This window comes from Barbus barbus, assembly GCF_936440315.1.
Source record: "Barbus barbus genome assembly, chromosome: 7".
In the NCBI taxonomy this organism is placed as follows: domain Eukaryota; kingdom Metazoa; phylum Chordata; class Actinopteri; order Cypriniformes; family Cyprinidae; genus Barbus; species Barbus barbus.
The window spans coordinates 30,443,926-30,456,998 of record NC_136735.1 but is presented as its reverse complement, the minus strand read 5'-3'; the positions used below and the strand labels follow the sequence as shown (position 1 = coordinate 30,456,998).

Sequence of the window (13,073 nt, the reverse complement as noted above, 5' to 3'; positions counted from 1 at the left end):
GTCACTGACACAATTCCTGTTTCACTGACTACTGGGTAGTGTAGTTCTTCAACTGTAAAAATGTTTTGTAATAATGAAGATGACATCACAATGACAATGGGATTGTGGGAATGACAATTTAACTTTTGGACACCTGTCATTGCGCTCTATAAAGCATGCATGTTGCACACACACACACACACACACACACACACACACACACACACACACTAGATCAAAGACCACGTTCTTATTACTTTTTACTTTACTTTTAGTCATTTAGCAGCTTTTATCCAAAGTGACTTACAAATAAGAAAAAGTAACTAAAACTAAAAGTTAAAACACACACATTGAAGAAAATACAGAAATTAAATAAAATTGACAAATGCATACAACATTTCAATAGTAAACATATAAATGAAAAAAAAAAAAAAAGCGATACTTAAATCCTTTGCCGGTGTCCCAGCCCGGTGGAGTCGCACGGTAGAGTCGATGGTCTTTATACTCTTTACTTTTTATTAAACATAAAAATGCAAACAAAAGCATGCACATCAATCTCAAATGGGTGCTCGACTAAAAACAAGTAGACAATGTAAATTGGGCAACGCCAAAGCTCCAAAAGTATCAAAACTTTATTTAAAAAACTATGCAAAAGTTTTTAAAATAGATTTTTTATACTTTTGGAGCTTTGGTGTTGACGACTACATTTAATTTTTCTTAAAACTAAACATGACGTTTATGGCATTATACCTGTACTTTACTGTCTGCATTAAATTAGCCATTTAAACTGCAAATAGTACATTTTAATAAAATTTTAATTTCAGAAAAGTTAAAAGGCAAGCAAGGGTTAAAGCAATTTTAAATTTATCTTGTTTTACTAAAAAACAAGATAAAGGCCTCAATTAAAAATAGAATTTTCAAGTGTATTAAATAAAATTAGTAAACAATAGCTATGGCATGTCCTATAAGAAAACTGTCAATGCTGTTTAAATTAACCTCGCGCATCGTCACGTGTCTGTGTGTACCCTTCAAGTGCATAAATAAAGTAAAAAAAAAAAAATCACTACAGAAGCAAGCATCAGACCAACTGCAGAAATGAGTAACTGAAGCCATTTTAGAACGATTTTAGTCAAAATGGCTGAAAAATCATAAATAAACCTCTAGTAATATGATTTATTGGCTTATGTTTGACCAATAGGTTGCGCTGCTATCAAATCGATGTGGTGTGTTCTGTGTGAGTTGACAGTGGCACACACATAGTTGTCAATAGGCCAAAGCATTGCAGAGATACAGCCTCAAGTGACATTTTGGCATCATGCCTCAAATTCGTTGCTGTGATATGCGAAAACGGTTTGGTCTATCAACACAAAATCCAACTTTTTGTGAACATGGTCTGAAGATGATATGATTCGATTTTGGTGAAAATCTGACCAACAATCTAGGAGGAGTTCGAAAAAGTAGGTTTTTAAAGAATATCAAAATGGCGGATAGGAAGTTTGGCTGATTATGACAACATTGGTATCACTGTTCTCAGCATGACCCAAGGAATCTATTAATACCAGTCTCATTACAATAGGCAAAATTCACAGAAAGCTATTAGCATTTATTTGAAATTTCATTATATCAATTGACCACAAGGTGGCACTGTCTCAAAACTTTTTGAGTACTTTCAGGCAATGTTCTCGATGGTACATACAAAGGTTAGTAATGGTACACCAATGCATTCGTAAAATATAGCATTTTATATCATTATACATTACAGTCAATGGCAATTTCACGTTTTGTTCAATTATAGCGCCGAAAAGAGGCACAAACCCACCAAATTTGTGTGCTCATACATGTGTCAAATTTAGTGAAAAAAAAAGACTGAATTTAGGGCAATTAGGGCACGTGCACTTCGCCGGAACGCTATGTTTCCGAATTTCCTATGGTCGTTTCGTGTCGATCAGAGTAACGATTTCTAAGATATTGGCAAATGTTCTTTAAGCGCTAAAAAGAAACGTTGCACAAACCATAAGGCAAAACCTGGAATGTTTGGTATCGCTGGACTCGGCAAGGATTCAGGAGTCTAAAAGGTGACCCCCGTGAAAATAAGTTGACCACACCCAAAGTTATAAGCATGCGAATATATGATTTAACCACTAGGTGGCAATGACTCGAAACTTCTCAGGCTCCTTCAGGACATCGTGCTGATGACCAATACCAAGTTTCGTAACGAAACGTCAATGTGTTCATAAAATATAGCATTTTACTACAAAATTCAAAATAGCCGACACCCAAAATGGCTGACATGGGAAAATTGGGTATCATTCGACTCGGCATGATGCACCGAATCTAAAGAGTTTTGTGATTTTTGGCCAAGCCATTCAGAAGTTATAAGCAACAATATGCATTTTTTTTTGTGTCTCCTGACCACTAGGTTGCACAGTGCCAAAACACTGCAGGTAGTCTCAGGTCACGCTTGTTATAACACACAGTTTGGTCTCCAAACCGTTGCGGAGATACAGCCTCAGATCCAATTTTGCATGCTTTTCGTAGATTTCGTTCATCTGTTATTCGAGAACGGTTTGAAGAAACGACTTGAATTCCATTACTTTTTGTCAGCATAAGCTGAAGATGATCTGAGCCAATTTTGGTGAAAATCAAGTTCGAAAAAGTAGGTTTTTCGAGCAATTTAAAATAGCGAAAAAACTAAACCTTACGATTTTTAAATTTTGGACTTCATTCGACTCGGCACGTGTCAAGGATTCAGAGGAAAATTTTCCTACTGTGCCTTACGGTTAACAAGTTATTAGCATAGTGGTGGCGCTAGACAGTTTGAGTTAGAGACTCCAAACTTGCTATGGTGACTGTTCTGACTGTCCTCTATCAGTGTGCCAAATTTCACAACTTTCCCGCAATCGGTTCTATGGGCTGCCATAGACTCAAGAGCGGAAGAAGAAGAACGCCAACGGAACGCCACCTTTGGTGCTTGGCCCCTAATAATAATAAACTTTACAGTTGCATTTGCAATCATTCATTAAATGTAACCAATTTTAACAGCATGGAAGTAAGAGTGAGACTTTCACAAAACGTGTTCTCTCTCTTAATGTTTACTTTATTATTTGCACTCACAACTGCCAACTATTTCAGTATAGAGGAGTCATTCAAGTCAGGTGAATGGGTACGAAGTCCAAAATACATAAACCCACTCTTTTCTCATAGTACGAGTCCTTCATTCTCTGTATCCAGTTCTCAGCTAAAAATAAATAAGGAAAGAAGTAAATAAATAAATGTACCAACGCAACTCATCTCGAGATAAAATTTTAAAGCAGATCTATTTAGCATATGCACATCATTATAAATCAACTGCATTTAACAGTCTTTTTCAAACAACATGTGTATATGTATTGCAGCAGTCTTCTATTAAAGTTCTAAAGCAAAATTGAAAAAAGTAGTCTACGTGCTCTATGTAAATGATTGTGATGGTTTTGACGGCACCCATTTACTGCAGAGGACACATTTGCGAGCAAGTGATGTAATGCTAAATGCCAAATCTGTTCCATTGAACAAACAAACTCATGTATCTTGGATGACCTAAGGGTGAGTACATTTTCAGAAATTTGTCAATTTTGGGTGAACTATTCCTCTAATTAAAAATATGCTGTAGAATTATTGTCCATTGTAAGTTCAATTTGGCTAATGTAGTTTGACTAACTCATGTTAATAAATGAAACTTTTTTTGTAAACTGCTACCCATAAATCTTATAAAATGACTCACACAGCTATTTGTTGCAATGCATGCAGCAAGCACAAGAACACAGAATTCCTATTCTATGCTGTTCACATCTGACAAGAGTGTGGGCTGCAGAGGTGAAGTGTGACGTCTAAGCTTTGAGACAGACGAATGATTCAATGCCTTGCCTGGTTGATTTAGAGTCAGCATGTAGGATACACTGAAAACAGGTTTAAAGGGGATTAACGGGTCTAATTTTGCACAAGGGAACAAAGTAGCGCACGTGGTTATCATGCACCCTTGATTCCTGATTTAGCAGCAGAAGAGAGTCTGGAAGTGTATGCTGCTTAATGACCCTAAAGTTTTTATTAAAGCCCAGCGTAGGATGACTCAAAATACAAAGATGTGAGATTACAAAATGACTTTTGTCTTATGAATCCATGTTATTTTGACTTTAATTTAATAAATGCGTACATTGACATTAGTATTAACATTCTAACTATCTGTCTGCTCTGTCCATATAAAGGGCAAAGTCTATCTGGTCCTGCGTGTCAAGGTTTTCATTTGATCTCAGTATCTAATGCAAAAAACGCAACAGCAATTTAGCCTATACAGTGCAATAGAATGTTAGTTTTATCAAATGACTGTTAGTTTTATGTTGGATTTTATGGGGGTCATATCACGAGGAAACAAATTATGCCTTAATCCTTTGAGAAAAACAAAACAAAATTTATAATAGAAAAACATTGAGTCCTTAACAATATCCATAACATAACATTTCAGTTTGATCTTAGTCATTGGCACATTTTAGGACAGACCATTAAAACATCATGCAGGAAGTAAAAATCTATATTAGATACAGCAACAGCAAACGCAGCCTGAGTTAGAGAAGCCAAAAGGAAGTGTCTTAAAGGCACAGTAACAAAATATATACAGTTAATTCTACAGATTAGATTTTTTTTTAGTTCTTGAATAACTATTACAACAATGTAGACACCTCTTCAGTAACTTTTTTTTATTATTATTATTCTTATGATATGACCCCTTAAAACTGAGTAATTATAGAAATATTAACTATGGATCAGACAACACACACTACAATATACAATCAAGAACGTGAATTACAATCAATATTGCATCACAATTTTACAAGATAAAATATGAAATGATTATGAAGTGCTTAAAAACAAATCTCTATTTTACACAGACAGAGCATATTTGTTTGATCTATATAACATGACTGATGTGTGCAAAATGCAGATTCATTGCTTTTACAGTAACACAGCAAAACTTCACTGCTCCACTCGTCAGAATAAGTGGCACTTCAAGACTGCTGCACTTCCTCTTCTTTCTGCTTGAGTTGACGGTTGTACCTTCACACACAAATACAAGGTGCGTCAAACCTTTTAAATGCATAATTGTTTAGTCAAAGCACTGCAGGTGCTGAAGGAACACAATAGGTCGCTGGGAATATATATGCCATAGTAAATTCAACAAAGAACAAAATGCTCCGCTCAGCTGCCTCGCTCTTTTTAACTGTTATGCTAAACTCTCCATTACTTTCAATTCACCTTCCACTGGACTTACTAGATGTGGATATACTGTATAAGAGCCACTTAGCCTTTGCCATAAAACTCGGGTAATCAATTACAGGGCACCTTCACAATCTCCACCAACTGCATTTATGCTCGTGGCCATAATATACTGTATATAGCCATAACCAATATAAAATTGTTTATGTACATAAACAGAATATGTTTCAAACACCAATTGATTTCATATACCATCGTTTACCATAAATACCTATGCAAGGCATAAGCAACACTGACCCTCAAATCCACTGTCCTACAGAGTTCAGTTACATCCTGATTCACACACAACTGAAAAAATAAAACCAAAGTCTTCAGGATCTACATTAAAATTATAGGCAGGTGTGTTTTGACTAGGTATAGAGCTAAATTCTGAAGGACAGTGGATCTCAAGGGCCAGAGTTCCCATCTCTGGACTATGCTGTAAAATCTTATGTAAGTTGAACTGCAGTGTTTTTGTACTGCAGTGTTTTTGATGTGACCCTGGACCACAAAACTATTATCAAAATGATCAAAAAATGTTCTTTTATGCCAAAAATCATTAGGATATTAAGTAAAGCTCATGCTCCTTGAAGATATTTTGTAAATTTCCTACCGTAAATATATTAAAACTTAATTTATGATTAATAATATACATTGCTAAGAACTTCATTTGGACAACTTTAAATTTTCTCAATATTTAGATTTTTTTTTTGCACCTTCAGATTCCAGATATTCAAACACTTGTATCTCGGCCAAATATTGTCCTATCCTAACAAACCACACATCAATGGAAAGCTTATTTATTCTTATTTAAAGCTTATTTAGCTTTCAGGTGACATAAATCTCAACCTTATGACTGGTTTTGTGGTCCAGGGTCACATATGCGCGTAGTAGAATTTAAAAATTTAAGGAATCAGTGATCAATTTACAAATTTAAAAACAAAAATGAAAAAATAAATAAAAATCAGTCTACAAACTAACAAACTATTTTAAATATTTCATTTAAATTTTTATTGATTTTTTAAAATATTTAACGCAACTTCAAAATGTATCATTCATAACATGGACTCAACCAATAAACAATGACTGAACTGAAACACCCTTTTGACACAATGTCTGCCAACAAAATAAATGTTAGTAGTAAATATGCTGAAGGCCTAAGGCAAGTGTGAAAAAAATGTTTTTGTAGTCTGAAAATACGTAACAAGACATTATTTGAGGTTTAATAATAATAAAAAAAAACTCTGGAGTAAAACTTTCAGCAATGGTAAACAATAATTAAAATTACTTTATAAAAATATATTTTTAAAAAATCTAATTAAAGAGATGTAGTAACTGTAGTAGCTTTTTTGATTCTGCTGCCCCAAATGAGATCATTCTAGACTTTCTACCAGTTAAATACGTCTAAATCCATAATAATAAACCATTTGAATTTTGTTTTAGGACTATATTGTCTGCATTAACAGCTCAATCGTGTTTTTTGTAAGTATCTTGTTGAACTCTACACCATTGAACTCAGACATTTCAACTTAATCCTACTCCACTAAGCTCGTCACCTCTGTGCATTGACTGATGGTAGTAAACAAAGCTAACCTTAGTACAGAACTCGTAATGACTAACCTCCATATTCTTATGAGCTGGATGCTTCCACACATGCCCAGAAAGAAGTTCACAGCAAACAGAGCCCAGTTCTTAGGGATGATCACCAAGCAGTACCTTGACCAAATTAATCCTGGAAAAAAATCCCAAAGAGATTTGCATTAAACAATGTTGTGTTTAAATAAAAACCACATTGCAGAATCAACTATTTTTGTGAGCAAAGTGGGTCAAGGCCTTAGTCTTAGTAAGTTGGTACTTATATAGGTCAAAACTTAGGCCATGATCGTGTGTGAATTGCTGAATCTAGTATGAGAAATTTTTAAACAGTTATGCTAACAGAAAAGACTACCAGCAGAGACGGACAAAGTACACAACTCTATTACTAGAGTGAAAGTACAGGTAATGCTGGTCAACTATTACTCCATTACAAGTAAAAGTTGTAGACAGATTTTTACTTAAGTACAGAAGTACTTGCTTTTAAAAGTACTTAAGTACCAAAAGTAAATTTCCTTTTTTATGTCAATGCACTGTTTTATTATTGTTGTACGTGATACTTGCAATACCTCTGAAGCAACTTACAATGCATTACACCTACTGAACACACTAGCTTGTAGTATCTTTGGAATAGAATTAGAATGTTAAAAACCTATGGGGAAAAAACAAAACAAAACAACAACAACACCCCTACCTACCCCCACAAAAGCAGGATGGTAGTGATCTCACATAGCTCTGACAGTGTGTGCACACACATCTATGTGTAGCCATTCATCTACATTTGAACAGTGTGGACAATGAAATCCTGTAAATACACAGTGATAAGGAAGAAAAAAAAAATCAAACCTGTTTTAAAACCCAGCAACACAACTGTAGCGGTATAACTTTACAACAGCAACACTGCTTTAACAAAAAAGCAAAATAGCAAGACTTATTTGACATCAAAACAAATTTTAAAAATGCTGTCTAATCGCTCTCACAGTACTTTGATGTCACATACAGAACGGTCTGTGCAGTGATGCTTCAAGTCCTACATCTATTGGGCCACATTTACAAGATGAATGCACGACAGAAAAGTGGGAGTACGGTCGTTTCAACACAAAACTTTATCAATATGGACGCGAGTGGTGGCTACAATCAAATCTCACGTCTGGTCTCAGCTCATGCACGCAAGTTTTTTAGCCTGAACTTGCGTGCAGCATATAAATCTCGTGGAGAGTTGTAGACTGACAGCATTTTGATCATTTAGGTTATTTTCCTGACCAACGATCAAAGCTCATTAGTCGATCACTGACCAGTAAGATTAGAATGTCTTTTGTTTTTTTTATTCAGGGCTTTAGCTTTATATACACGAATAGCAGCGTAAACCACAGACCATGAGGATTCACAAATCGTCGCATCACGCACCTGCAGCACTTGTGTGAACGGAGAAAAATATTTAGTAGGCTATACGCCTAATGTAATTAACAAACAAAAAACTGCAACAAGTATAGGCTACACTCGTTTTTGTAAATAATCTTAATGCATTGTATTCTTTTCTTTATATCTTTATTTGATTTAATCCTTCTGATTGCACAGGTACCTCACGCACACACAAACATTAGTTCTACCGTTGCCTGACATTTCAGCCATTCATCATCAAACTAAAATGCAGTCAACCAAACATAAAAGTTTATTTACACTGTTTACTTTAAAAGGCCCACTGTAAAATCAACGTGCAGTGCCCAACAAACATTTTTGCCCATGTGAAGTATTTTACATGGATAGGCTATTACAGTGATACTCAAGGCTATTACAGTGATGCTCGCGAGATCCACTTTCCTGCAGAGTTTAGCTCCAACCCTGATCAAACTCACCTACCTGTGATTTTCTAATGATCCTGAAGACATTGATTAACATGCTCAGGTGTGTTTGATTAGGGTTAGAGCTAAACTCTGCAAGAAAGTGGATCTCGCGAGCCAGATTTGAGTATCCCTGGGCTATTAGAACATGAGTGAAGTATAAAGCCTTATTTAGGCTACATAATGAATAATAGTTTAGCATCTAAATGTTACAAATATGGCAAAAATGGAAACATTTGGATTCTTGTGGAATGAGACAGGCTCGTGAGCCCAATGCCATTTCAGTTTTGCTTGTATGTTGTGTATAATGAATGCCACTATAGCCTATTTTGTGTTTTATTTTATAGTTTAATATATAATTTTAACTACTTTTTTAATTCTTGTTCTGTTCTAAATACCGTTAAATTTAAAATATTTGTTGTAGAGTGAGGGTGAAATAAATAGGCTATCATGTACATTTAGGCTACCAGTATTTTAATATTATAAAATATAATGTAATAATGTTATAAAATTACATAAATTAATGTAGCCTAATCGTTTGCAATTACAAGGTTAACAGGTGTTTTTGGAGTAAGATCAATTTCTCTTTAATGAGATTACTTCCTACTTTTGGCCGGGTTTCATTTATCCATGTCGTAAACTCTAGGGGCAAGGCTTGATATTCAAACAACGATTGTTTTCTGCCTCCACGTTTATCAACGTGCGATCATTCGTAAAATGAGATTGGCAGCATACGAATGTTTCATGAATCACACGTGAACTCTGTCGTAAGTTGATTTGTGCGCACGGATCTGCGCTCATTTCTACGTTACATTGATTGATAAATGAGGCCCATTGTGTTTTATTAGGAGTCGCACAACAGTTCTGTGGCTTTATAGGTAATATTTTCACGTACACAATTTAGCTAAATCAGACAATATTGTGTCTAATATATTCCACAATATTAACTTCGTATTGAATTGTTGTAAATAAATATCACATTTGCAACTGGTCAGTGTTCAAAAAATGCTGGGAAATCACTTCATGTTGCCCTACAAGAGTGATTACTGATAAACTGTCTGAAAAAGAGAGTCACATTTTGGAGAAGAAAAAAAAAAAAAAAAAGTCATCCACTGACTTTCAAAGCTGCTATATAGTAACGGCTTTCTACTTCGAGGACCTTGATAGAAATGCAGTGGAGTGAAAAGTACAATATTTGTCTTTCGAATGTAGTAAAGTCAAAGTCATAAGTTTCCAGAAAAAAAATTATACTCAAGTAAAGTACAGATACTCAAAAAGTGTACTTAAGTACAATACTCAAGTAAATGCACTTAGTTACTGTTCGCCACTGACTACCAGTCTCAGAAATGCTCTCATTTAGAGTCCGATCGAGAGAGAATATTTTTTTGACGGTCAGATAGAAAACACTGCTCAGATATTTAGTTTCCTGGGTTCATTTCAGATCTATTTTCAGCCACACTAGTCTCAGGTTACGATGAGGCTTTAGATGAGATATTCTCATCTACAGGACACTGACAACAGCTACTGATGTAGATCAATCTTGACAAACTCTCTGTCGCACATTAAAACAAGTACCTGTGGCTGTAATGACGCAGGATTGAGAGACACTGAGCTTTTCTGGTGGCCGGGTCATATCAGAGAATCCAGCCGCAACTAAACCCTGCAAGAGGAAAGAAAGAGCAAACAAGAGTGAGCTGGCTCAAAGGCCTTGATCAGCAGGTAAATCCATGATATGATTGCATTACACCATTTAAAATGGCAAAATATGTGCTGCCAATTTGCATAATGCTATGTTGTTTTTTTCTTAAAGGGATAGTTCATCCAAAAAATCATTACCGCCATCATGCCTTTTCAAACCTGTATGAGTTTCTGTCTTCCACAGAACACAAAAGGAGAAGCTTAGCAGAATGTCTGCGTTGCTCTCTTCCATATAATAAACTTATGTGGAGACCAGGGTCTGTCAAGCTCAAAAGAAGACAAAAAAGGCATCATAAAAGTAGTACATTTGACTTCAACATCAATCTTCTGAAGCCATATGATTGTTTTGTGTGAGAAACAGAGTGAAATTAAAGTAGCTAATTACTAAATGCTTTGAAAATCTAAGCCAGGTATGGTCACCTATGCCAGGTATAGTCCTTGTATAGAAAAAGCAGCAACATTCTGCAAATTTTGGGAAGAGTGGGTTTTTAAATGCATGGGGGCGAGTAAATGATGAGCTATTCCTTACTGTAACTAGTCATTTTAACTACATTCTCTATAATCAAGTCAAACACAAACATCCAAGGTCAGGACATTCTACAAGCTAGCCTTAGAACTGCTACAATGTCAAAACAGAAGACAGTAAAATGTGATTATGTATTTTTATATTTGACCATTTCAGCTGTGAGAAAACAAACAAAACTAATCTTACCCATTTAACAACAGGTGCCCAGAAGAAAACCGTTTTTGGCCCTGAGCGAAAAAAAAAAAAAAAAGATTATGTGAGAAATTATGGCAAGTGCTACAATGTAAAGCACTTTTTTTTATTATTATTATTATTTTTTTTTTGATGCTTTGAATTCCACAAAAATTAATAATACACTAGTGGAAAAAGGCTTGGGAGCAGATATGATCCACCTTCAAACATCATGCAGCAGTATATGATAAGAAATAATCTTTTAGTCCGAGCAGGAGGTGTTAAGAGTCGGCTAAGTAATGTCCAACATGTTTACACATTTTTTAATTCAAATTTAGCTTCAACAGCACATACTGTAGGCACCATTGCCTCCATCAGGTCTAGGTAGTGATGATGGAGACCTTTCTACAACAGATACATCAAGTGGGACTTCACATAAGACTAGCTCACTCAAACGGTCCAAAAATATTTACTTAAACACTTAAAATATCTGAATTAAATCGCATTTATTGAAAGATATCAAACCAACTGCATCTGCAAACAATAAAAGCTAGAGCTTTCCTCAGCACTAACAGAGTGGTGGTTTTAGTGGATGTATGAAGGTCATATTAGTTTACAGATTTACTCAGTTTTTTTAAACAGTATCTATGACATTTTTTGCATGACAGATGTGTTTGAGCTTTCATTCTTTAAAATAAATAATGCATTTAATTGTGCCTCAAGTGTCCAAATTATTTTTGGGGACCACAGTAACGTTATGGCTGAGAAAAATAACATGAATCACATTGTGGAGATCACCTTGAGAAGAGAATTGAGATGCAACATATATGTAGGCCTAATTATATAAGCGCTTCAAAATTAGATTAGAATAGCATTGCAATATTTGACAATGACCGACTGCTAGTGTATTTCTTCAGACAGGAGCAAGAGTATGTCTTTACCAGCAGGATGATTGTAGAGAGGTCTTAATTTAGGCGGCAGCATTAACTCGATCCTGTCCAGGGTCCGGTGATAAGTCGCTCTGAAACCACCGGAATAAAAACGACATGATTGCAGTCGTGAATAAAGCCTGCCGCTGCTCATGTTCATGCACTGCAGTGACAGAATCACGCGGTCGATAGGAAGTTAACGTTATTCGGCGCGCGCCTTCTCTCTCTCTCCACCCTCCGACCTTTCACAATGTCATCATCACCAAAAACACGTCTTGTTGGTTGCCAGCGAGCTTCACGAGCTTACGGAAACACAAACAAGGAGATGTAACGTTACGTGAGACTGATCTATTGTGAAATATTGTGAAAAGCGAATGAATGAATGATTAAATAAATGATCTCTCAGCCTACATTTGTATTTTTTCCCCTAAAATGGGCTCGTTGGATCTCTTCAAGGAAAATATGGTCTATTAATAGGTAACAGTCTGGTGTAATATTAAAGCGCCTGCACTGGTGCTCGTGATCATAAAGTAGGCTACTAAGGGCTTCCGTCCAGCAGATGTCACTATCGGCCCAATCGATAGGCAAAAAACAGACGATGCCGGTTTGGCTTGTGAAAACCAACCGGGTGAAGATAGAAAACATTTGAAGAAACGGCTAATCTTTTGTTAAAGTCTTTAAATAAGAAATTGCATGCGATCTCTCGTTTTTAAATGAGCAATATTGGTCCTATTCAGTTGACCATATTAGTTGCTAATACAATTTTGGCCCATTTGAATCAATTTAAAAAAAATGATAATAATAAAATAAAATGGCCATACGTCGTCTTAGTTGCTGAAAGGTAATGATTGAAAAGTAGTTTGACCAATAGCGTGCAAGCATTGCACATAATCGACCAATCGTGTCGTGCGAGAGGGTGGGATCTACAGAGAACGTGTAATAGAATGTAATAGAAATTGATTTATGACATGCACTGTTGCCAACTTTTCAGTTTTATTGCTAGACTACCCCAACAACAGGTTATCCAAAAAGCACATTGCAACAATTTTA

General features: G+C 35.6%; 1 protein-coding gene across 2 annotated transcripts; it reads right to left on the bottom strand.

Moving 5' to 3' along the window:
* Positions 1-4,133: 4,133 nt before the first annotated feature.
* Positions 4,134-12,866, bottom strand: LOC306873051 (mitochondrial pyruvate carrier 2-like). 2 transcript variants are annotated; one of them, XM_079422055.1, is made up of 6 exons: positions 12,435-12,866; positions 12,036-12,325; positions 11,110-11,150; positions 10,275-10,359; positions 6,886-6,997; positions 4,134-5,067 (listed from the first exon to the last, which is right to left on the bottom strand). In XM_079422055.1, exons 2-6 carry the CDS (start codon positions 12,181-12,183, stop codon positions 5,019-5,021), a joined length of 435 nt encoding a protein of 144 aa, XP_079278181.1. In that variant the 5' UTR covers positions 12,184-12,325; positions 12,435-12,866; the 3' UTR covers positions 4,134-5,018. The 2 variants fall into 2 exon arrangements, with proteins under 2 accessions (XP_079278181.1, XP_079278180.1); XM_079422054.1 differs by having other exon boundaries at positions 12,036-12,563.
* Positions 12,867-13,073: the final 207 nt, after the last annotated feature.